This window comes from Brachyistius frenatus, unplaced genomic scaffold, assembly GCF_029030835.1.
Source record: "Brachyistius frenatus isolate BFR_SWC_R1_liver_20210118 unplaced genomic scaffold, ASM2903083v1 Contig_269, whole genome shotgun sequence".
Lineage (NCBI taxonomy): Eukaryota > Metazoa > Chordata > Actinopteri > Embiotocidae > Brachyistius > Brachyistius frenatus.
In genome coordinates this window covers 329856-355000 of record NW_027210868.1, presented here as the reverse complement: position 1 = coordinate 355000, position 25145 = coordinate 329856, and the positions used below count along the sequence as shown (strand labels likewise).

General features: G+C 41.4%; 1 protein-coding gene across 2 annotated transcripts in view; it reads left to right on the top strand.

Annotated features, from left to right (window-relative positions):
* Positions 1–25145, top strand: part of ttbk1a (tau tubulin kinase 1a) — a 63180-nt gene that overhangs the window by 15888 nt on the left and 22147 nt on the right. For both annotated transcript variants that reach the window (XM_069721640.1, XM_069721639.1), the window contains exons 2-13: positions 979–1137; positions 5180–5327; positions 7832–7905; positions 9403–9543; positions 13293–13397; positions 17101–17166; positions 18505–18597; positions 19987–20112; positions 20208–20362; positions 22329–22539; positions 22780–22952; positions 23585–23925. In XM_069721640.1, coding sequence (XP_069577741.1) covers positions 1030–1137; positions 5180–5327; positions 7832–7905; positions 9403–9543; positions 13293–13397; positions 17101–17166; positions 18505–18597; positions 19987–20112; positions 20208–20362; positions 22329–22539; positions 22780–22952; positions 23585–23925 — 1741 coding nt within the window. In that variant the 5' untranslated portion in view covers positions 979–1029. The remainder of the gene's footprint in view (positions 1–978; positions 1138–5179; positions 5328–7831; positions 7906–9402; positions 9544–13292; positions 13398–17100; positions 17167–18504; positions 18598–19986; positions 20113–20207; positions 20363–22328; positions 22540–22779; positions 22953–23584; positions 23926–25145) is intronic.

Sequence of the window (25145 nt, the reverse complement as noted above, 5' to 3'; positions counted from 1 at the left end):
TAACAACACCGAGATAACTGATGGACACATTTTATTCACTTTGGATTTGATGAGAGAAGTTGAATGGGAGTCTATGGAGCCGGAGGCTTTTTGGAGCCGACCTCTAGTGGCACTCGCTGGTATTGCAGCTGAAGACACTTCTGCATCGGAACCATTTTTGTGACTTGTCGACTGGTCCTGACAGTAAGGCACACACCTCTTGTAAAAAGAAAATTACTTTGGTATTTATATGAGTTAAACACACATTGAAACATGTTAATGTAGGCGGATATTTTTACCTTTGGACAGAGCCAGGGTAGCTGTTTCCAGTCTTTGTGCTAAGCTGAGCTCATGGGCTTGACATGGGAGTGGTTTCAACGTAAGCAACCAGCAATCAGCATATAAGAAAAATAGTTTTATTCCTCACAATGTTAAAAAGAAAACACAAGAGGATGCACTGTAAGCGCAGGTCAGTTTGAATCCCATCAGACCCGGTGGGGTTCTGTTGGACTTGTTCATGGTTGTGGTTATTAGTGCAGATGGTTGATCAAGAAACAGCCTTTTTCTGATCTTCGATGATTCGCTCCGGTTGATGGTTGTCGGGCCGTCACAGCTTCAAACCTGCAGCTGCAGCCAGGATGAGCTCCGAGCGTCCAGCTACTTCCTCTGCAGACATGATATTTGCTTCAGTTACTGCAAATACCATCACTACCCCCCTCTTCTCCCCCTCGCCACCCGCCCTACCCACCTCAACCCCAATCGCAACCTCCCTACTGGCCTGTAGCCTGATCCAGCTGACGAATGGCTTCTAATGGCAGCCAGCCATCTCTAGTGCCTGTTGTTATGCTGGACTGCTGCGACTGTCCCAGCACAGGGCTGCTTCGACTGGGAGCCTCCCAGCACCAACACGATGTATTCAACCTGCTGACTTTTCTGTCTTGGTTTTTCCCTTCCTTTCTTTCTTACTTCCCGTCCTGCTCTCCTCCACCCTCCTCACAGATAAATGGCTCTTTTAAGCTGGGAGCTGCTCGTGTTCTGTCTGGCTGGCAGATGCAGTGCCTAGTCCCCGGCCTCCAGGACAACGCCAACATGAATGGGACGTCCGAGCAGGCTGACATCCTGCCGCCAAACTGCATGGTCAAAGACCGATGGAAAGTGGTGAGTCAGGAGGTTCCCTCACGCTTTGTGCAGTTTATGCAGTCCATGAACGTTTGAGTGTCACCGTGCAGAGTAACGTGTATATATATATATTTATATATGTATATATATCTGTGTGCATCCGGAAAGTATTCACAGCGCTTCACTTTTTCCACATTTTGTTATATTACAGCCTTATTCCAAAATGGATTACATTAATTTTTTCCCTCAAAATTCTACACACAATACCCCATAATGACAAAGTGAAATTCATTTTTTAGAAATTTTTGCAAATCTATTAAAAATCAAAAACGAATCACATGTACATAAGTATTCACAGCCTTTTCCATTACACTCAAAATTGAGCTCAGGTGCATCCTGTTTCCACTGATCATCATGAGATGTTTCTACAACTTGATTGGAGTCCACCTGGTAAATTCAGTTGATTGGACATGATTTGGAAAGACACACACTGTCTATATAAGGTCCCACAGTTGACAGTGCATGTCAGAGCACAAACCAAGACATGAAGTCCAAAGAATCATCTGTAGACCTCCGAGACAGGATTGTATCGAGGCAAAGATCTGGGGAAGAGTACAGAAACATTTCTGCAGCATTGAAGGTCCCAATGAGCACAGTGGCCTCCATCACCTGTAAATGGAAGAAGTTTGAACCACCAGGACTCTTCCTAGAGTTGGCTGCCCGGCCAAACTGAGCGATCGGGGGGTAAGGGCCTTAGTCAGGGAGGTGACCAAGAACCAGATGGTCACTCTGACAGAGCTCCAACGTTGCTCTGTGAAGAGAGGAGAACCTTCCAGAAGGACAACCATCCCTGCAGCACTCCACCAAGCAGGCCTGTATGGTAGAGTGGACGGACGGAAGACACTCCTCAGTAAAAGGCTCATTACAGCCCACCTGGAGTTTACCAAAAGGCACCTGAAGGACTGTCAGACCAGGAGAAACTAAATTCTCTGGTCTGATGAAACAAAGATTGAACTCTTTGGCCTGAATGCCAAGCGTCATGTTTGGAGGAAACCAGGCACCGCTCATCACCTGGCCAACACCATCTCTACGGTGAAGCATGGTGGCGGCAGCATCATGCTGTGGGGATGTTTTTCAGCAGCAGGAACTGGGAGACTAGTCAGGATGGAGGGAAAGATGAATGCAGCGATGTACAGAGACATCCTTGATGAAAACCTTCTCCAGAGCGCTCTGGACCTCAGACTGGGCGAAGGTTCATCTTCCAACAGGACAACGACCCGAAGCACACAGCCAAGATAACAAAGGAATGTCTTCGGGACAACTCTGTGAATGTCCTTGAGAGGCCCAGGCAGAGCCCAGACTTGAACCTGATTGAACATCTCTGGAGAGATCTGAAGATGGCTGTGCACCGACGCTCCCCATCCAACCTGATGGAGCTTCAGAGGTCCTGCAAAGAAGAATGGGAGAAACTGCCCAAGAATAGGAGCCAAGCTTATAGCATCATACTCAAAAGGATTTGAGGTTGTAATTTCTGCCAAAGGTGCTTCAACAAAGTATTGAGCAAAGGCTGTGAATACTTATGTACGTGTTATATTTTCATTCTTTATTTTTAATACATTTGCAAAAATTTTAAACAAACTTTGTCATTATGGGGTATTGTGTGTAGAATTTTGAGGACATAATGAATTTAATCCATTTTGGAATAAATCTGTAACATAACAAAATGTGGAAAAAGTGAAGTGCTGTGAATACTTTCCGGATGCACTGTATATATATTATGTGCAGAGGAATGTATGCTGCAGAGTTTAAAACTAGAAGGCTGTTTTCACGTTCATCTGCTGAAAGTTTCTCTGGGCTCACTGACAGTCTGATTTTGAGGGGTGAACCTGTCAGCCTGATTTTTAACAAGTAGTTTCGAGGCCAGTTTTATATCTAAAATTGAACTTAAACAAATATGATGTGAATATTTGAAATCTCCAGTCACCTACATTGAAATATGGGACATAGTGTTCATCAGTTTGACTTTGGAAGTGAAAAATATTTGCACATTTATAGATTCTTGAATATTTAATGAGAGAGAAGTAGTAGAAAAAGTGTTTTTTACAATATGATTAATTACAGTGTTTTTTTTTTAATGCCACTTTGTACATTAGGGGGCGATAATGAGTCACAGAGTCTGTGATCTTTAGTGTTGGTTCTGTTAAGATGTGAGGAGTGATGGTAAGAACATCAGTAAAGGTCACGGAATCAGATCTCAGTGAAACTTTGGCTTCAAGAGTTCCTGCAGTTTGGTAGAATTTACATATTTCCTTCAACTTATGATTGTTAAGTTAGACTGTATGAACCTCGTGGATAAAAAAAAAAGAAGTTGTAATCAATTCAGCAAAGTAGCAAAAATCCACCTGCCTAAAAAACACATATATTTAAAATGTTTTTCTCGAGAATTTGTGTTGTTATTAGCTGCTAAGAATCCATTTTGAATTGTCCAAACCGGGTCTGTTCACCTGGTTTGTTTGCTTCATAAATTTAACTCGGTTTATTAGCAGATAGCTGATTAAGTTCCTCATCTACGATAACTGATCTGAAATATCAATTATCAACAAACAGTAAACTAATCTTATTACCACTGTCAGTAACGTTACACACAGGTGTGCTGTGTACAGAAATTCATCCCTGGAGGGTTCAGTTGGACCAGGCAGCCGCAGCCGCAGTCTAATGTACACTTTGAATGTCAGACACGCCGAGAGGCCCCGAAACAGTGTCTGAATACATTGAATGGAGTTTTTCACGCTTCACGGCTCCGGATACACAGCAGCTCACCAGGATTTGTCCCAGTATGGCCGACGGTCAGAACACCACTGACGTTATACTGTTAGCGGCCTTAATGAGCCATCGCTACAAAGCTACTGTTAGCATTAAAAGCTATTCCTTTTAACTGCCAGGAGGTGTCTCCAGCAGTGGATGTTTACTCTTGCTCTGCTAAAACCTCCAGCTGGCTGTCTCGTAATATTACTTCACACCACAAGACGGTACAGTGAGTCACTGTAGCTTTCAATCTGCCATCCTTTCTAATATCAGAGGAAAAAGTATTCTAACTTCTATTCATGACGATTGGATCCATAAAGGATGGCAGATTGAAAACTACAGTGACTCACTGTACCGTCTTGTGGTGTAAAGTAATATTACGAGACAGCCAGCTGGTTAACATGCTAACTTCAGTATCTCTTCAGACTTCTTGTTTGGTCGGGCATCCATAGAGGTCTCACCATGTCAAATCTCTAAAATTGTAGTAAATTTGAGAACAATCCAATGTAATTGGCTGCTTAAAATATGAAATTCACATGATGTTTAGGGTTATTGTGGAAAATGTAATTCAGAAAACAAAGAAAAGTCCTTCATAGACAATATAAAGAGGATGAGCTGACTCAAATTTCTGACTTCTCAGCATGTTTGAACAAACCAACGGGGAGTTTTTAACACTCGGTTCTCACCTCCATCACCATCAGTAACAATGATGTTTATTAAAATGACCTGAAGTCTGCGGCTGCGTATGAATTAAAACACTGTGACTGTTAGTTATGAAGCCGATCCATCTGAAACCTCACTGCTGCGGTCGTTGGCACTTCCCTCGGTTTCTGACGTAGAAAGTTACATAATGCAGCTCCTGTCTCAGCCAATCAGATCGCAGCGTTGAGCCTGCAGGCGGTTTGCACTTCACTGATCAATTTACTGTCTCCGCTGAACTGCAGAGGTCGGACACGACATAAACTAAAGATAAAAAGAAAGATGAGATGAGATGAAGGAAAAAAAAGTAGAAAACTGAAAGGAGAGAAAAAAATATGGAACGCATAAGAATAAGGAGCAGAAAATGAGTTAAAGAAAGACACACTGAAAGAATGATGGAGGACAAATTAAGGTTTCTGTTACACTATAGGTTGATGGAAAGGTGATTAATTTAGGAGAGTAAAAGACAAAGCAAAAAGGGGTAAGAACTTGAAGAGTGAATGAGAGATGTGTGGTGACAGTCTTGTTACTCTCAGATAAATTCAAGAAGATAACTAAAATCCTGTTCTTGTTCCAGCTGAAGAAGATTGGCGGAGGCGGGTTCGGGGAGATTTACGAGGCCTTGGACCTGCTAACGCGGGAAAACGTGGCGCTGAAGGTGGAGTCGGCCCAGCAGCCCAAACAGGTGCTGAAGATGGAGGTGGCGGTACTGAAGAAGCTGCAGGGTGAGCGCTGTCACACTTTCAACACACTGTCACACATTTAAACCCATTTAAATCTACATTCTGCATCTTTACCACAACATCACTAACTTATGCATCATTTAACCCCTTAACATCCAATTTAGCCCTTTTGTTTCATCTTGAGAAGCTAAAGTAGTTTGTTGAAACCACAGACTGGTTATAAAAGTGTTCGTAGCTTCATCAACTGGAGGCTTCATAACGTTCACAAACCAACGATGACATCACTGATGGTTGATGACATCACTAATGACTGACAGTGTAGCTTGTTTGAATGGAATACATCCACATCATGTTCACACTGAGAGGAATGGTTGTTATGACCTTAATATCTTTTACATACCAACACTAACGCAGACATTTACAACACGTTAACATGCTAAAGTGTTAATGTTACCTTCGAGAGGCCAGAACAGAAATGCTGGCTTCTGTTTCAGAAGAAGGAAAACTGCAACTTCTTTTATTGAAAAATCATCTAATATCATGCTTTATTCAATATTTATGTGTTGTTTTTTTTGCTGCCCTTACAAAACACTGCTTCCCTTAAGCCCCAGACATTCACACCAGGCGGAAAGAACAGAAAAATATCTGTAACTCCAAACTGTGAGAGTAGTCATGCATTAATGCCTGTTTGTTCCAGTTAAATCCGACTGAACAGGAAGTGACCAGTTCAAAATAAAAGTCCCAACCAAATGTAGAACCGGTTTGGTTCTGGTTCCCGAATGTAATTTAGGAGTGTTTTATGTATTTCCAACAAAAATGAACCCGTTCAGAACCGATAGGTTTGCTCTTGTTGTGAACTGATGACATCATCGTGGCTCTATAATCAGTGGAGGAGGAAAAAATATATCATTGTACATACATGTGTTCTTATACACACGTTTTCTGTGTCTGAAGAATATTCACACAAAGAACATCTCTGCAGAAAGCAGCAAATGTGATGTTTTGTGTCACTTAGTGTGTTATTTAACCCTAAAGTAACAACTTTTATTGGTGTGCTGACGCAGCACAGGACTTCTGGTTTACGTTTGAATTGTTGCTGCTTTGTGGTCGAACTAGTAGAGCCACAGTTTCTTGATCTTTTTCTCTGCTCAGTGACTTTTTAATGCAACAACCAGACCAACTGATCTGATCCTGTTCATGTTTTTAGACCTCACGGTAGAGTTCACGGTCAGAAACACGAATCCAACTCTTCCACGTGTTGAATTTGATGCTAAAGATAAACGATGATAAAGATTGCGTAACAGCATTATGTCACAGCTGAACTGAAGCGTGTGTCATACGTGTGTGTCGGGGCAGCACGTGATGATCACAGCAGAGCTTCCAGCTGATGACCGACATCAGCTGACGCATCGACTGCTCGCGCTCTAACATTCCTCAACACACTTTTCAGACTCAAAGATTTGATCTTGCAGCTGTATGATGTCTCACTCTGAGTGAAATATCTAAACTCAAGCAATTATATAATGCTTTGTTATGGATGCTGAACTGGCATATGTAGATTAATTATGAATAATTATATTCACATTTTGTAGACATGTGAAGTATGAGGATTCATTCTGATGATTCTGATTGTTCATGTGATATAATTATAGATGAGGTTGTGTCATGTCTTCCCCGACATGCTGGTAGAACAAGAAATAAATCAACATCGTATTGAGCTTCACCTTTTTCAGACTCGTGGTTGTCTGACTGCTTCTTTTCCACTAAAGGTCTGTTAACAGTTTAGTAGAACAATAAAAACCAAATAACATCAGAAAACTGCAAAAGAAACCAAAAAGAACATCATAACGTTCGTGAGTTTAAGGTGAAATCATTAGATATATGATTTTTTCAAACTAATAAATCAAATGTACCATAAAGTTAAACAAGTAAAGGGAGAATTGTTTTCACATTTGAGAAGGCCGACACAAAAAAAAGGGAAGTGTGTGTGGTAAGAAGGGGGCGCCGTGACGGTCAGTGTGTCAGTGTGTAGTGTTGTGCATTGTTGTTTATTTGTTTGTTCCACTATGTGTTACAGATTCATCTCAGGAAGTCATATTAACACAGAAACAGAAAAACAAAACAAAAAACAGAGCAGGAGGTTAAATGGTCTGCAAAGATTTCACTTCAACACGCTCCTCCAAACCAGCTTCCACCGGGAAGAACTGAACCACACACACACACACACACACACACACACACACACACACACACACACACACACACACACACATCCTGTCTGTACTGTTGTGCTTTTTGTCCTTTTGATTATTTATTATTATTATTATTTATTATTATTATTATTTATTATTATTATTATTATTAATAATAAAGGACATTCATCTATTTAAGAAAAGAGATTTCTGAAATGATTTCATCCAAATAAATGCATCCTTGAGTAGTATGCTGACAAAGTAACAGTACTTCTGATTGACTGAGTTTAGTGGTTCATACATTCAGAGCTGGTTCTGAAAGAACCTTCATCTTTTTCTCTTTTTCTTTTCCAGGTAAAAACCACGTCTGTAAATTCATTGGCTGCGGGAGAAACGACAAATTCAACTACGTGGTCATGCAGCTTCAGGTGAGACAGACTCTATGACATCAACGTAGAGGTGTGGAGACAGATGGCAGATTGGACCTTCATTAAGAAGTCATATTTATACGCCTTAAAATGACAGAAAAAAACCCCGTTAACTCATATGTTCTGTTCATCTGAAGTAGTTGGAACCAACAGAATGTCACCAGCTGATGTTTGTGGCACAAAGAAGTGACACCGCTGTTGAACTGTAAAGATCCACACTGATGCACAATGTGTTTCATGAACACAACATCAATATTTCATCTTTTACATGTTGTGGTTATCATGCATGCTGAAACATCGTCACGTCCCAGTTTTAGATGAAGAACTTTGATGACTAGATTTCCAACATGCAACATGATCAACAGGATCTCCGAGTCATACAATCGCTACGACACTTTTCTGGGAACCTTCCATCCTTTTCTCAAAACTGTGAGCGCAAAACTCCGTTTTTTCAAACTGCATTCACAAAACCTCGGACACTTCTGGTAAATACGAACTTTCGCCTCCAAACAGTTTCATCTGCGCTCAAAACCAAACTATGTTGTCAGATCAAACTGCGAGCCTGACAGAATGAAGACACTACAGAGGACTCATTACACACTGCATCAAAAAATAGAAAGCACAATGTTCAGGGCCAGAAAACATGTCTGATAAATATATTAAAAATGTAAAAAACTCCGATTCAGCATATTCATGCAGCACCGTACAAACAGAGATAGATTTTCCACCAGTCTCCTTCATATTGGATACAGTAGTACTGAAACATCTGTAAATACAGCAGTACTGAGACATCTGTAAATACAGACGTACTGAGACATCTGCAAATACAGTAGTACTGAAACATCTGTAAATACAGTAGTACTAAAACATCTGTAAATACAGCAGGACTGAAACATCTGTAAATACAGTAGTACTGAAACATCTGTAAATACAGCAGGACTGAAACATCTGTAAATACAGCAGTACTGAAACATCTGTAAATACAGCAGTACTGAAACATCTGTAAATACAGTACTACCGCTACTTACCCCTCCTCTCTCCTCCATTGTTGATATGAACAACCTGCACTCTGTATTGTTTTTTCAATCAAGTTTTTGTGCGATCAGTTTTAATTCGTTGTGTTTCAACTGTGTTACTTGTGCTTTACTTGTGTTCAACTTTTGCTTCCTGTGGTCACTATTATGCACCACAAGTGCATCACAGTGAAAAATGTGTTTTAGTAAGTGAGAATGTATTCAGAGTTTTGCAAAAGAGTCAATGAGACCCGTAAATTGTGTCTAACTAGGTGGAAATAGTTTGAGAGTTTGTGATTTACTAAATGGCTTCGTGCTGCTGAGCATTCGGTTCAGATGATGGGCTTCAGTGTTTTAGCGATTCAGAAAAACTGTTAATTAAAATCCTCACGTCAAAGTGCCACTGCAGTGATGAAGGCGCCCTGGATGAGTTTGTAGTTCTTCTCCATGTTGTTGCTGAGCGGCCGTCTCCGTGTCGTCTCAGGGTCGTAACCTGGCCGACCTGCGAAGGAGTCAGCCCCGAGGAACCTTCACCATGAGCACCACCCTACGACTCGGGAAGCAGATCCTGGAGTCCATCGAAGCCATCCACTCAGTGGGCTTTCTGCACCGCGACATCAAACCGGTACGATGACAGCGACTCCTTTCTCCTCCATTTTTAATGTCAAACTCCTGCAACATTGTTGGTTTTCTCTGTGCTTTGTGTTTCTGAGTGGAAAACGACGCTAGGCACACGTATTAATGAAAAATATAACTGACACATGGACTGATGAGTAGTTGGCTGATATTACAAAATCTTTGATCTTTTTTATGTATGTGGATGGAGTTTTCTTCTTGTGCCCAGATAATTCAACAAATGCAGAAGAACACCATTTCCCATAAGACCTAGTTTGTTCTCAGACTAAATATCTTGGTTCAACCACAGACTGTTTCTAAAAGAGTTCGTAGCTTCAGGTCTGTAAAATGGTTCTGATCCAGAAGTGTCTTCAGCTGCAATACCAGCGAGTGCCACTAGAGGTCGGCTCCAAAAAGCCTCCGGCTCCATAGACTCCCATTCAACTTCTCTCATCAAATCCAAAGTGAATAAAATGTGTCCATCAGTTATCTCGGTGTTGTTAGCTAAAGTCACTCCTTCTTATTAGTTTTCTGGAGGTCCATCTGAAAATAATCCCTCATTCATTAGAAAAGAAGATTCAAGAAGACCTGTTTTTGGGGGCGTGTCTGTTTGATTGACAGGCCTGTGGTGCAGTCAGGTTACAGCTATCGGTGGGCGGGACGTAGTATCGTCAGGTTTCCAATCAGATCGGTTAGATCCACCTCTGGCTCCTCCCCCAGCTCGTACAAATATGGTCACTTCCTGCTCCAAACCGCTCCAAACTAACAAGATGGTGACGGACAGAATCTGAACTGGAGGATTCATAACGTTCACAAACCAACGGGTGCTGTAATAACACCACACGTGCAAGTCAAGTAAACTTTATTTATATTGCACCTTTTGTGCAAAATTGCAATACAAGGTGCTTCACAAAAAACAGATAAATAAAAAGGACAACACTTTAAAAAAAAAGAAGTGATATAAGATAAGTGACATGGCAGAGAAGACAATATAGAACATAATATAAAATATGTATAAAACAGATTATGAGAATGGATTGAAGGATTGTGAAGCGCTCAGCTCCAGACAACCACACACTAAGAGTGACTGTGGTTATTTATTTTGTCTGTAAAAACAGACTAATAATTTATGAAATCATGAGGAGAATGGTGTTTACACGAACACTTAATAGTGTTTCTGTGACAAAAATCTCAGACATTATTATTTAAAATTTGTATAGTGATTATGAAATTATTACAAATTTCAAATATCAATATTGGCTTTTTTTTTTCTTCTTTTTTTTACAAACTTTCAAATTACTCAGGAGTTGATACATTTCCTGTGTTTCCGACAGCAAAACGAGCCGATAGTGTTGAGAACAGAAGAGGACATCAGGAGGGTTTTGGAGCGCAGTGCTGAATACATTTGCATATTAATGAGCAGAGTTGGAACAAAAGCTGGAGGGCAAAAGCTGATTAGTGTGGAGGATCGGGAAAGTGAGCGCGAGGAATAAAAACCTGCCGACTGTCGGCTCCGCCTCACCTTCAGTAGCGCTGCCCAACAGAACGTTTTCTCTAAACCGGTTCACCACATCAGAGCTTTTACTGGCCGCTTGTATGTTTTCACCAACCTGGCTGTCAAAAATTTAAATAACTTTTTTTCTATAGTTTTGGTGGTTTATTAATAAGGAAAACAGTGATGTTCCCTTTAGATTCACAACAGATAAGAGCAGAATTTATTACAGTGACATTTCAGCAAATATTAATGTCCTTGATAATCTCTTGTGTTAAGAACTGAGACGATGCTGAGAGATCTCCGTCTTTCCAACTGGTTGACTTGTCCTTGTGGTTCTGGGTGATACTGTGTGTGACCGATGTGCCTTTAGTAGGGAAGAATACAACCAATCATCAACCATCAGTGATGTCATCGTTGGTTTATGAACATTATGAATCCTCCAGTTCAGATTCTGTCCGTCACCATCTTGTTAGTTCGGAGCGGTTTGGAGCAGGAAGTGACCATATTTGGACAAGCTGGGGGAGGAGCCAGCGGTGGATCTGACTGATCCGATTGGAAACCTCAGGATACTACGTCCCGCCCACCGACACGCCCCCAAAACCAGGTCTTCTTGAATCTTCTTTTCTAATGAATGAGGGATTATTTTCAGATGGACCTCCAGAAAACTAAGAAGAAGGAGTGACTTCAGCTAACAACACCGAGATAACTGATGGACACATTTTATTCACTTTGGATTTGATGAGAGAAGTTGAATGGGAGTCTATGGAGCCGGAGGCTTTTTGGAGCCGACCTCTAGTGGCACTCGCTGGTATTGCAGCTGAAGACACTTCTGGATCAGAACCATTTTACAGACCTGAAGCTACGAACACTTTTAATTACAGGCTGAGTATAACCCAGGTTATTTTCTGAAACTACAATTTACAGATGTCCTCTAAATGCCTCACAGGTTGACGCTAGTTTGGCATCATACATAGAAACAGTTACTGCGGGGCATGCTACTCCGACAGTGAGGAACATTTAGGATGACACTGCAGTTGAAGTGCTCCATTTCTGGACGCTCCAGGCTAATGAAGGCCCATGTTTACGCTGGACTTCCTCTTTGAGTCCGTGCTGATACTTTGCAGTGAATCACTGTACAAAACTTTCCACAGCTGCTGTTTTCCAACCAGCAGTATTGTTGGTTCCTCAAAAGTAAGAAGCTCCTCCTGTTTCTGAAGCCTTGAACGTTTTTTCACTGACATTTCTTTTGAACTGGTCAGAGAGTAAGGCGGGCTAACAGCACATCACATAAAGCACTCCGCATCCTCCATGTGCAACTCAGCGAGTCATGATGCATTTCATTGGTTGATCACATCATCTAAAATGTGCCCACATGGCAGACGCTGATTGGCTGTCACTGAAAAATGAGACCGGTGCAGAAGTACCATGAACTGCAATACCAGCGAGTGCCACTAGAGGTCGGCTCCAAAAAGCCTCCGGCTCCATAGACTCCCATTCAACTTCTCTCATCAAATCCAAAGTGAATAAAATGTGTCCATCAGTTATCTCGGTGTTGTTAGCTAAAGTCACTCCTTCTTCTTAGTTTTCTGGAGGTCCATCTGAAAATAATCCCTCATTCATTAGAAAAGAAGATTCAAGAAGACCTGTTTTTGGGGGCGTGTCTGTTTGATTGACAGGCCTGTGGTGCAGTCAGGTTACAGCTATCGGTGGGCGGGACGTAGTATCGTCAGGTTTCCGATCAGATCGGTCAGATCCACCGCTGGCTCCTCCCCCAGCTCGTCCAAATATGGTCACTTCCTGCTCCAAACCACTCCGAACTAACAAAGATGGTGACGGACAGAATCTTAATTCATTGACTCTCAAAGTATCTTCACTGTCTGCTAAATTCTCCTGATAGGATCTCTCTGACTTATCTCACAGCAAGTCTTTAAAACTGAGTATGTGGTGGAGGAAAAGTAGAAAACGGAGCAGGACAACTAAATGTTTATTATCAGAACACACAGAACAAAACTAGATTCAAACTAAGATTTAATTTCTCGATTTTTGCATCAACTGTCCAAACCGTCAATATAATAAAAAACTAGTATTTAAAAGACAATTTCACAATTATTTGGAATAAATAAGCTGGAACCATGAAATGTTTGGCATTTTTAACTTAACTTGTTAGATAAATTGAATGGATGAAAAATCTTTCCCTCTTAGATGTAAAACTATAAAGTGGCTTTTGTGCTTTGACCTTTTGTGCTTCTGTGTTGTTCCTGCAGTCGAACTTTGCAATGGGCCGGCTTCCCTCCACCTACAGGAAGTGCTACATGCTGGACTTCGGTCTGGCACGACAGTACACCAACACCACCGGAGAGGTCCGGCCGGTAAGAAGCTTTCAGTCTGTGACACCAACTGGACGGACAGCCGAGAAACAACCCTGGAAGTTTACACGTGACGCTGGAAATAAGACTGACAAAATAATCCAAAACTCAAGATACACTTCCTCGTTTTTACCAGAGCTTTCAGCCAACAGGGCTCAAGATTTTTTCTTTAAAGGAACTACCGTTAATATCCCTGAATTTCACACAATGTGAGACAAAATATGTCCGATTTCACCCATATTGAAAATAATTTTGGCCACCAGAAAAATACATTTAATACTAGAAAAATATAAATTTAACAAATTTATGATGTAAATCCTTATCGGTCACTTTGTATCTCGTATATTTGAGTACCAATGTTTTAAAAAATATATATAAGATACCATCATTATAGCTTGATAATGTCATTTTTGACATTTTTACATCAGTTATAAAATCTTATTAAATATTAAAAAATTATATTAAATACCATACATTGATTACTTAAACACTATTTTGAACTAAATTCTATTTCGTGTTAAATTTTGATTTGTAAATTAATGCATTTAATTGCTTTTAATTGGCAGATTTATTTATAAACTCACCCAAAATTATGAGATGTGAATTAATACATCAAATTCTATTTCGCCACTGAACAATAAAAGATATAAACAGATCATAGTTTTCGATTATAACCAATAGACTGGAAACAACCGGAGAAACCTGCAGAAAAGAAACGGAGAGAAAGGAAAGAGAGGAGAGTGGAGGAGAGCTCAGTGGATCAGGAGGCAGCTGAGACCTCGGAGGTCATCTGAACTGAGCTTCACCAAGGAGGAAAGTTTGAAGCCTAATTTTAGAAGTTGATAAGGTGTCTGTTAGTGGGGTTTATAATCATATGTTTTAGGGCAAAAATTAAAAACAAAACTGCTGCTTTTAGCTTCTCAAATATGAGGATTTCCTGCTTGTCTTTGTTTTATGACAGTCAGATAAACATCTCTGGCTTATGGACTCTTGGTTTTTCAAAAACACAATTAGTCGATAAAATTAGTTTTCTTGTTAGATTTTGTCGTTTTTAAGATGAAACAATTCACTGATTAATTAAAAAAATATTCTGCAGGTTTTTAAAAAATATTATCTGTTTTGTTCGCTTAATTTTGTGAAAATCTTTAGTGTCACATTAAAGCACCACTTTCACTTTGATATCAGTGAGTGACAGTTTGCATGAGGTTCAGTCTGTATTGATCACCTTTTATCAATGATTTATGTTCCGTGATGTTTCTGTGGTTTTTTCATCTGTTGTCTGTGTTTTATTTATTTATCTTTTTACGTTTCAGTACTGTTTTTGTTTTTCTTACAGTTCCTTTGGACTTATGATTTTGACGTGCATGCCTCCCGTTTCTCCATCATCTTCATGGTTACCCAGGGATGTGAGTGGTTTCTATAGGGACCGAGGGCTCACAGCTGCATCGCCAAGGCAACCACCAAAGTCAAACTTTGGCACAGATGCATAAGAAAGAAAGTTTGGTTCCATCAATCTCGTGAATTTATTCTTACATTTTCAGACATTTTTATTTGGGCTATTTCTTATTTATTTCTCTATTTCCACATTTCTTTATTTCTTTAATTCTGTGCCTGTTTGTTAAGAAGGTGGGAGGTACCAGTCTCGTTTAAGGCCGTTGTATGTAGTTGATAAATGATTAGCACGGTTAGCTCGTGTCATGTAGATTTAACAGGAGTTGTTTGCTTTTGTCTGGTTTGCTGAGCTGGTTAATCTCACTTTGGTTTGATTTAACTACCAGTCACCCAATTCACAAAGAGACACAAAGATATAGAGCTAAATAAATAATTAAGGATTTATGGAAATATAGAAATGAATAACTGCAGTAAATGTACACACAGTACATCTTAAAACACAAATATGAACGATATCACCATGGAAACATGATAATGGAGCTCCTTGTGTTTGCGTATGGCCCGTTTCTCTCTGATGTGGATGGAGATAGATAGATAGATACATAGATAGATAGATAGATAGATAGATAGATAGATAGATAGATAGATAGATAGATAGACAGACAGACAGACAGACAGACAGACAGACAGACAGATAGACAGATAGATAGATAGATAGATAGATAGATAGATAGATAGATAGATAGATAGATAGATAGATAGATAGATAGATAGATAGATAGATAGATAGATAGATAGATAGATAGATAGATAGATCGATAATAGATGGATAGATGGATGGATGGATGGATGGATGGATGGATGGATGGATGGATGGATGGATGGATGGATGGATGGATGGATGGATGGATGGATGGATGGATGGATGGATGGATGGATAGATTAGATAGATAGATAGATAGATGGATGGATGGATGGATGGATGGATGGATGGATGGATGGATGGATGGATGGATGGATGATAGATGGATGGATGGATGGATGGATGGATGGATGGATGGATGGATAGATGGATGGATGGATGATAGATGGATGGATAGATGGATGATAGATAGATAGATAGATAGATAGATAGATAGATAGATAGATAGATAGATAGATAGATAGATAGATAGATAGATAGATAGATAGATAGATAGATAGATAGATAGATAGATAGATAGATAGATAGATAGATAGATAGATAGATAGATAGATAGATAGATAGTTTATTAATCCCCAAGGGGAAATTCTTTCGCTACAGCAGCATTTATAGATACAGGAGATAAATAAAATAACAGTAAAAATATTAAATATAAGGAGGCCGCCGAGATGCAGTGTGACCCTCTGCTGATGTTTCTGTTTGTCTCATCATTTGGTTATTTTTGGTTATAATAATTTACTGTGTTTACATCAGAAACATGAATACAGAGATTTATCTTGAATATTCAGTGGAATTTGTTCTGTTACTGCAGCATAAGTTATGTTTCCATTCAGTCTGGAGTTCATGAAAACACCAATTTTAGGCCCTAAATGTAGTCGCTCCTCTATGTCATGGTCACAGAACAATGATGTCACAATAACTGACTTTTAGCATCACGCTTTGTTTTTTTATTCCATGCTGACAGGTTGTACACACTGAAAACCGTCTGGTCTCTGAATGTCAGAACAGCACCACGTCTCTGCAGCAAGTAACTAAAATACCAAATCTACCAACAGCGACATGAACAGAACAGAATAACACACGAGGTTTGAGTCACAGTATGAACAACATGCACCTCGTTCCAGCCACCAGAGCTCATCGCTGCCGTTCGAGACAACGCTTACGATTCCAGACGCGTCTCTCCACTCCGCCGAGCTAAAAATACCCTCCTCCATCTGATGGAAGCAGAACGGAGGTCAAGCTGCACCGAGCAGATCAGGCAGGCGGCAAGTCAAACAGGAACGGCACGAATCAGGGGAATTTTCACAATAAAACACCAGAACATATGACATATGTTCTTTCTACGAATCAATTCATTATCAGTTCTGATTAAATAAACATTCATAACAGCAGAAGTGAGTCAGTCACAGCCGCGAGAAAACAGACGACTTTCACTCCAAAAAAAACGTTTTAACATTCACGGCCTCAACAGGAGACGAGAGGGTTTTCAGTTCGTACGCTGCTTCTGGATTTGAATGTGTACTCTTTAGACTGATAAGATGGAGTGATGAGTTTTATTCAGGGAGCTTGTTGACTGAACTGCTGACTAACTTTGCTTCATCCTGTGTTCAGCCGAGAACGGTGGCAGGTTTCAGAGGGACGGTTCGCTACGCGTCAGTCAACGCTCACAAAAACAAGGTTGGTGCTATTTGTTGTTTTTGATAATTGAAATTATTACAATCCCGTTTCTAAAAATGTTGGGACGCTGTGTAAATAGAAACAGAATACTTTGATTTACAAATCACATAAACACATATTTACATTGTAATTGAAAATAGACCATGTCAAATGTTGAACGGCAAATTTTATTGTTTTATGAGAAATATCTGCTCATTTGGAATTTAATGGCAGCAACACGTCTCAAAAAAGTTGGGACAGGGTCAACAAAAGATGGAAAAGTTGTTTAATGATAAAAAAAATTAAAAAAAAAAACCTGGTGGAACATCTCACAACTAATGAGGTTACCATGGCAACAGATCAGTACCATGATTGGGTATAAAAGATGATTTCAGAGAGACAGAGTCTCTCAGCAGTGAAGATGGGGAGAGGTTCACCACTCTGAAAGACTGTGTTGGAAAATAGTTCAACAATCTAAGAATAATGTTCCTCAACGTAAAACTACAAAGAATTAGTGGATTTCATCGTCTACGGTTCATAATATCATTAAAAGATTCAGAGAATCTGGAGAAATCTCTGAACACAAGGGACAAGGCTGGAAACCAATATTGGATGGTGGTGATCTTCGGGCCTTCAGGCAGCACTGCATTAAAAACACACTATTCTGGAGTGGAAATCACTGCATGGGCTCAGGAACACTTGTGAAAACCATCGTCTGTGAACACAGTTCATCGCTGCGTCCACAAATGATGTTAAAACTCTCCAAAGAAGAAACCAGATAGAAACATGATCCAGAAACACCGCCGCCTTCTCTGGACCGAGATCATTGAAGATGGACTGAGGTGAAGTGGACAACTGTCCTGAGGTCTGATGGATCACAATCTGAGAAAATAGTTGTCCATGTTCTCATGTGTTTTTAACATTTTAGCTCCGTGTCATGTGTTCAAACCAAACCGGTCCAGCTAGCCTCCTCTAGGATTGTAAGTGCGTGACTATCCGTGGTGTTACGGTACGGGTGCTCGGAGCGACCAAAAAGGACCAAAAGAGACCCGACTTCACCAAATGGGTCATTTAATAGAACTAGAACAAGTAGAAACTACATTATATTACATTAAATTCTGTTTTAATGTTATATTCCATTGAGGAGGTGGAGGGATATTTCTAGTGATGAACAGGATGTGATGTCATGATGATTTGTTCCAGATGTTCAGTTGACCAATCAGATCTCTGGGGACGGAGCTACTTGTATAATTGTGTGTAACACCAACATATGCTGTATATTTCTCAATCTTAATATTGAGAGAGATAACTAATAAGTTAACTATATCCTAACCATTTGGGTTTTTTGTGCTTTTCCAGGAAATGGGTCGCCATGACGACCTGTGGTCATTATTTTACATGCTGGTGGAGTTTGCTGTTGGACAGCTGCCGTGGCGGAAGATCAAAGATAAGGTGAGAGGGTTTCACCAGAACATAAACAGAACCGTAACACTGATCTCCTGTACTGACATCATGGTTACTACGACGACCAACAACAACAACAACAGAGTGCAGCAATTTGTTTAGTTTGGTTTTATTTTGTTACAAACACAAAAAACAATATCAATATCAAAATCAATATAAATCTTCTCCTACGCATTAACATGCTGTTTAAATATTAAATCCACTAAACCAAACCTTCTTTCTCTTTAAATGTCGTTTGAATATTTGTAATATTATATATTATTATAAACTCACATCGACACAGATCAAAGATTTCCATCCAAAAACAAATTTTTCACAGTTGTGATTTTTGCCTTATATTATACCCGTATACCTGTATTATGCTCAAACACCAGGAAACAGACCGGTGCCATTCACACACACACTGAACCGTATTAAAGTGGCCTAACACGGTAGGAGAACTGGGCCGACGCTGGGTCCGATTCACCCGACAGCGACGGGGGGAGGGGGGAGGAGGGGGGGACTCGAGGCTGCTCTGAACGATCCGATGGTGTGAGAGCTTCACAAACATATTCTCAACGTCTGGATTGGAGTCTCTGTGATTTAGACTTGAAGTCCTGTTGAGTTGAAAGAGCAGAGAAATACTGAGAAGGGAGATGAAACGAAAGCGTCACCAACTCCACAAACCCGGGGAACAGTCATATGGAATTAAAATGACTCCTCCATGACAGTGGAGACTAACAATAACATCACAGCACCAGCTCGTACCACAAAATGCACCATGCTGATTCCATCTTCACTGCACAACACACACGAGTGCAGATCCAGCTGACGACGACCTCCCGCCTCCGTGTTAGTTCTGCTCTGAAGGCACGTTAACACACGAGCGTCTGAATCACAGGCTCCAGATCAGTTGAATCTGTTGTCACGTCCTCCAGGTTAACATTAGCTGCAAACAGATGGAGACCAGCTGGTGCAGAAAGTGGAACAGATAGCAGCTAAAGAACCAGATATTTCTCTCAGGAGTTTGTGGAGACCAAAACGGAGCAAAAAAAGGAGACAAATGTTGGATTTTGATTCATCCAGTGGACAAAAACTCAACTCCAAGTGACTGCTGAATGTTCGTGCTTAAAATCAAATACTGCCGGTTTCACTACTGTCACAATTATTTGACAACATGATCCCGTTGAATTTGAAGATACATTTTAACATGCACCACATTTTATATCCGTTGGATTATTATTGTTATTTTGGATTCTACTGTCATGTTTGCCTGAGGATCATCTCCTCTCTGATATTTCAGATGTGTAAACTGAACGTGAATCCTCATTAATATCCAGCAGCTCGGAGGGATTTTTGGTTTTTATTTGATCTGTTTTTTCTTTTCTTCTTCTCCAGGAACAAGTCGGTCAGATTAAAGAGCGATACGACCATCGGATGCTGCTCAAACACATGCCTTCAGAGTTCAACATCTTCCTGGACCACGTCCTGGCCCTGGACTACTACACCAAACCAGATTACCAGGTACACGCCGTCAGAATCAGGAGGAAGAGTCTCCTCTTCGGTTCTGAACCTGGACCTTCACATTCACGAGTGTCTCCTGTTTTATTTTTATCCAGCTGCTGATGTCGGTGTTTGAAAACAGCATGAAGGAACGAATCATCACTGAGAACGAGCCTTTCGATTGGGAGAAAGGAGGAAGTGATGTCACGCTGTCGACCAGTGCCTCCACCCAACCACAGCACAACACCCGACCCACCGCCGCCATGGTGGGGTAAGAGCCACTTTACACCTCCTGAACCAGTCCGCTGGGATTCTTACTCACAGTTTATTCTCCTGAATGGAAATCGGTTTGTTAAAATACGCAAAGACACTTGAGAAAATTAATTAAGGGTCTGATTTACTAAGAACTATAATAAAGGGTACTAAATTGCGCGTTTAGTCCAAAAGTTTGCACATTTATTTTGCACCCGTTTTGCAGGTAATTGTGTCACTGATATCAGGTGCAATTCGCTGTATTTAAATGAGGTGTTATGGTGTTATTCCAGCCATGGAAAAACAGAACAGCCACAAAATCAAAAGGAAATCTAATCCCATTTAAATTAATAAATATAAATATAAATATAACAAGAAAAAAACGCTGTATGGGAGATTATCAGCGAGGAAGTCAATGAAGTGTGAAAAACAAAAAGATGAAATTAAGAGAAGATGGAATGATATGAGGTGAAACATAAGATAAAAATTGGCTTAATAATAAAACGTGGCCAAATAAAAGAGGAGGACAACAAACACTGAGCAGCAGGTCCAGATCTGTCTGTGATGAGCAGCTGATTTGGTTTCATTTCGACCACGGACGGCGACACATTCAGGACCACGGACGGTGATGCATTCAGGACCACGGACGGCGACACATTCGGGACCTGGGACGGCGACACATTCGGGACCTGGGACGGCGACACATTCAGGACCACGGACGGTGATGCATTCAGGACCACGGACGGCGACACATTCAGAACCACGGACGCATTCAGGACCACGGACGGCGACACATTCAGGACCTGGGACGGCGACACATTCGGGATCACGGACGGAGACACATTCAGGACCACGGACGGCGACACATTCGGGACCACGGACGGCGACACATTCGGGATCACGGACGGAGACACATTCAGGACCACGGACAGCGACACATTCGGGACCACGGACGGCGACACATTCGGGATCACAGACGGCGACACATTCGGGATCACGGACGGAGACACATTCAGGACCACAGACGGCGACACATTCGGGATCACGGACGGAGACACATTCAGGACCACGGACAGCGACACATTCGGGACCACGGACGGCGACACATTCGGGATCACGGACGGCGACACATTCGGGATCACGGACGGAGACACATTCAGGACCACAGACGGCGACACATTCGGGATCACGGACGGAGACACACAGGACCACGGACAGCGACACATTCGGGACCACGGACGGCGACACATTCGGGATCACGGACGGCGACACATTCGGGATCACGGACGGAGACACATTCAGGACCACAGACGGCGACACATTCGGGATCACGGACGGAGACACATTCAGGACCACGGACGGCGACACATTCGGGATCACGGACGGAGACACATTCAGGACCACGGACAGCGACACATTCGGGACCTCGGAGGGCGACACATTGAGCACATCCATGCTGGTATTTTGTGGCTCCTCCTTGTTGTTGGCTGTAAATCATCATTCAGTTCATTCAACAACTCAGAAATGTCATTACTGCACAATCTGAATAATTTCTGCCTCTGACATCAGAAATGTTTAATGGGTTTAAAATCACATTCTCTACATATTCTTTTGTTTCCTGCGTCTCCTTCTCACCACAATAAGAGCAGCCGTCTCTCCTGATGTTCATCTGATTAAAACCTTCAGTCGTACTAAAATACACAACAATCACTTCTCCTGTTTCTACTTCCAGGTTTAGTAAATATCAGTGCCGGGTGCTAAATTTATCTGTTTACATTTCCCCTCCCAGTATTTTACACTTTCAAGTAGAAACACCCAATATTACATATGTATTCAGGCAGACACGCAGAATGTGTTAAAGTGAACATCTGAAAGATGCAGACCTTCAGTGACTCCGGCCCTGAGTGTCCTTTGTGGTGAGCTTTGAAAAGAGTTTCAGAAATACCAGCGTCTGTATCAGGGTTGTTCTTCTTCTGTGTCCACAGAGCCATCGTGACGCCGGTTCCCGGAGACCTTCAGAGGGAGAACACTGACGACGTTCTGCAGGACGAACATCTCAGCGATCAGGAGAACGCCCCCCCGGCCCCGCCCAGCCGGCCCCCCGGGGAGACGGGCGTCCAGCATGCCGGAGAGACGGGAGAGGCCTGGGAGGACACGGACTTTAACCGCAACAGACTCAGGATCAGCCTGAACAAGGTCTGAACTCCAGAGCAGGAAGGAGGAAGGGGTGTTTCAGTACGAGTGGCTGTGAAGTTGCTAACAACACCAGCTAACCAAAGAGTTATTATCTTACATCACGACCTCCACACGCAATCGTTCTCACAATACAAACACAAAACACTGGCATTTTACAGATTACTGATAAAAAAAAGGACAGAGTTTTGTGCGACTGTGGAGCCTTAAATTTTCCTTTTTTTCCTCCACCTCGTTCCTCAGGGGGCTCAGGAAGAGGAGGCGGGGCGTGGGGCGTGTCCAGCATCGCCGGTTCGAGGCGGAGCCCCAGAATCACCGACAGGTCAAGGTCGGTCTTTGCGGTACCGCCGGGTCAACAGCCCCGAATCCGAGCGCCTCTCGGCTGCTGAGGGCCGAGTCGACGGCTACGGACAGAGGTGAAAAAAAACACCGAAATCACTTATTTAAGTTTCAGTTGTTCATATCTTCCAAAGGTTGAAACAACATTTGTTGTACCACCAGACGGACTGAAATCATAACGTCTCGTGAAGAGCTGCCATGTGGGTTTTTTTGTCACGTATTTCTATGGATTAACTTAAGACCCAAACTTCCTCTATTTATTTAGATTCTATTTAAACCAGAGATTAAACCCAGGTACTGTCTCCGCCGTAAGATTTAAAGTCTTGATTGACGATTAAAGCTCTAAAAACTCATCAACATCTCATATTTGTAACTTTTTATCTCAGAAAAGCTGGTTTCAGCCGGCAGAAACACAAACATGATATCTCTTCAAAACGACACCCGACACACCCGTTGTCGGACCGCTTCACTCATGTCGGTGCCACCGGGTTCATGTGGAAACACAAAAATAGGAACTCTGATGGAGACTTCCTTTGCCAACAAAAAGGACTTTGACTTTTTGTCTGACTCTGACGGGTCCTGACTGGGTTTAGAAATGACTTATTTAAATGGACTTTGTGTCATGAGACAAACAGCTGACAGACATCGAACTCTTCAGTGTCACATTAACACGTGTCCCCGTCTCCACACGTCCGTCTGTGTCCTCCAGGTCAAGAATGGACATCCTTTGCTCTCCATCTCGTCACGTCTACTCCTCCCAGCCGGCTCAGATGCTGTCAGTAGACCCTGGTTACCGCGGTGACCGTCAGGTCAGCGGTCGCCAGGAGGTGTCGGTGGCGTCTGTCGACCAGGAGGCGCACAGCAACGCCTTCATCCGCTCCGTCCCGCTGGCTGAGGAGGAGGACTTCGACAGCAAAGAGTGGGTCATCATCGACAAAGAGGCCGAGCTGCGGGACTTCCTTCCAACCACGTCAGGAACCACAGACGAAGAGCCTGAGGAGCTCCGCCCCCTAGAGGAGCAGGAGGAGAGGAGGAGGCTCCGGGCCGGAGGTAGGAGCTTCTTTTCAGACCTGAAATGAAAAGAAACACAATGTTTTTAAAAGATAAAGACGTTGTGATTTTGTTTGGTACCCACAAAGTATTTATGGTTGATCAGAGCTCTGATCTGCATGGAACTGCTTTTGTTTTCTGGCAGTGGTGCATTCAAAGTGGGTCACATTCAGTAGTTCATTTATTCAGCAAATATATTTGTTAACAACTGTTTTGCTCCACAACAAAAACTGGGCTAAAATAAAACAAAAAGCAACATTTGAAAATTAGATTTATGATGTTTTATTTTTTTTGTGAAAAACTAAATGACAACCTGAAGAGACACTTCAGTGAAACACAATCAGCTCCTGATCAGTGAAACAGTTTCCTCCCACACTTAAATGATCTCTGGGGACACTGTTAACGAGAAGAATCTTACATTCATTACATTATGTGTCTGTCAGTGATGTTATCGGATGTTACTGGGTCACATGAATGAACTGAACTCATCTTCAGTCTGCTGAAAATCACAATCAGAATCAAAATCAGCTTTATTGGTCAGAAATGTTGACGCATACAAGGAATCTGACTCCGGTTGTAACTTTTTCTCAACGTACAAACACAGAAACAGACATAAATAGACACATAAAACATAAATAGACATATAAAACATAAATAGACACATAAAACATAAATAGACATATAAAACATAAATAGACATATAAAACATAAATAGACACATAAAACATAAATAGACACATAAAACATAAATAGACATATACAGCTAAAAAACATACATACATATATAATACATACATACATATATATATATATATATGTGGATATGTGGATATATATACACATGCAATTAGACAAGAAGCATTAAGAAAACATTTCAAACAAACAATGAAAACATGCCGGCAGCATGCTAAGACTTATAAAACAGTGAGGTAATAATAATAATAAACTTGATTTTGAAAGCACCTTTCATACAAGAAATGCAGCTCAAAGTGCTTTACAGCAAGAAAATGACCTGCTTCACGTATAAAGGAACATTTAAAATATAGAAAAACAAAATGCATAAGAAAAGATAAAATGAATATATAAATATAAAACAATTTCTTCCGTCTGTTGTTGAGAACCTCCAATAAACCAGCAGCAGATGATCTCGGTGTTCCTGAAGGCTCATGGTGAACCAGAGTTAGAGATGTGACTCGGTCCGAGCCCATTAAGAGCTTTGG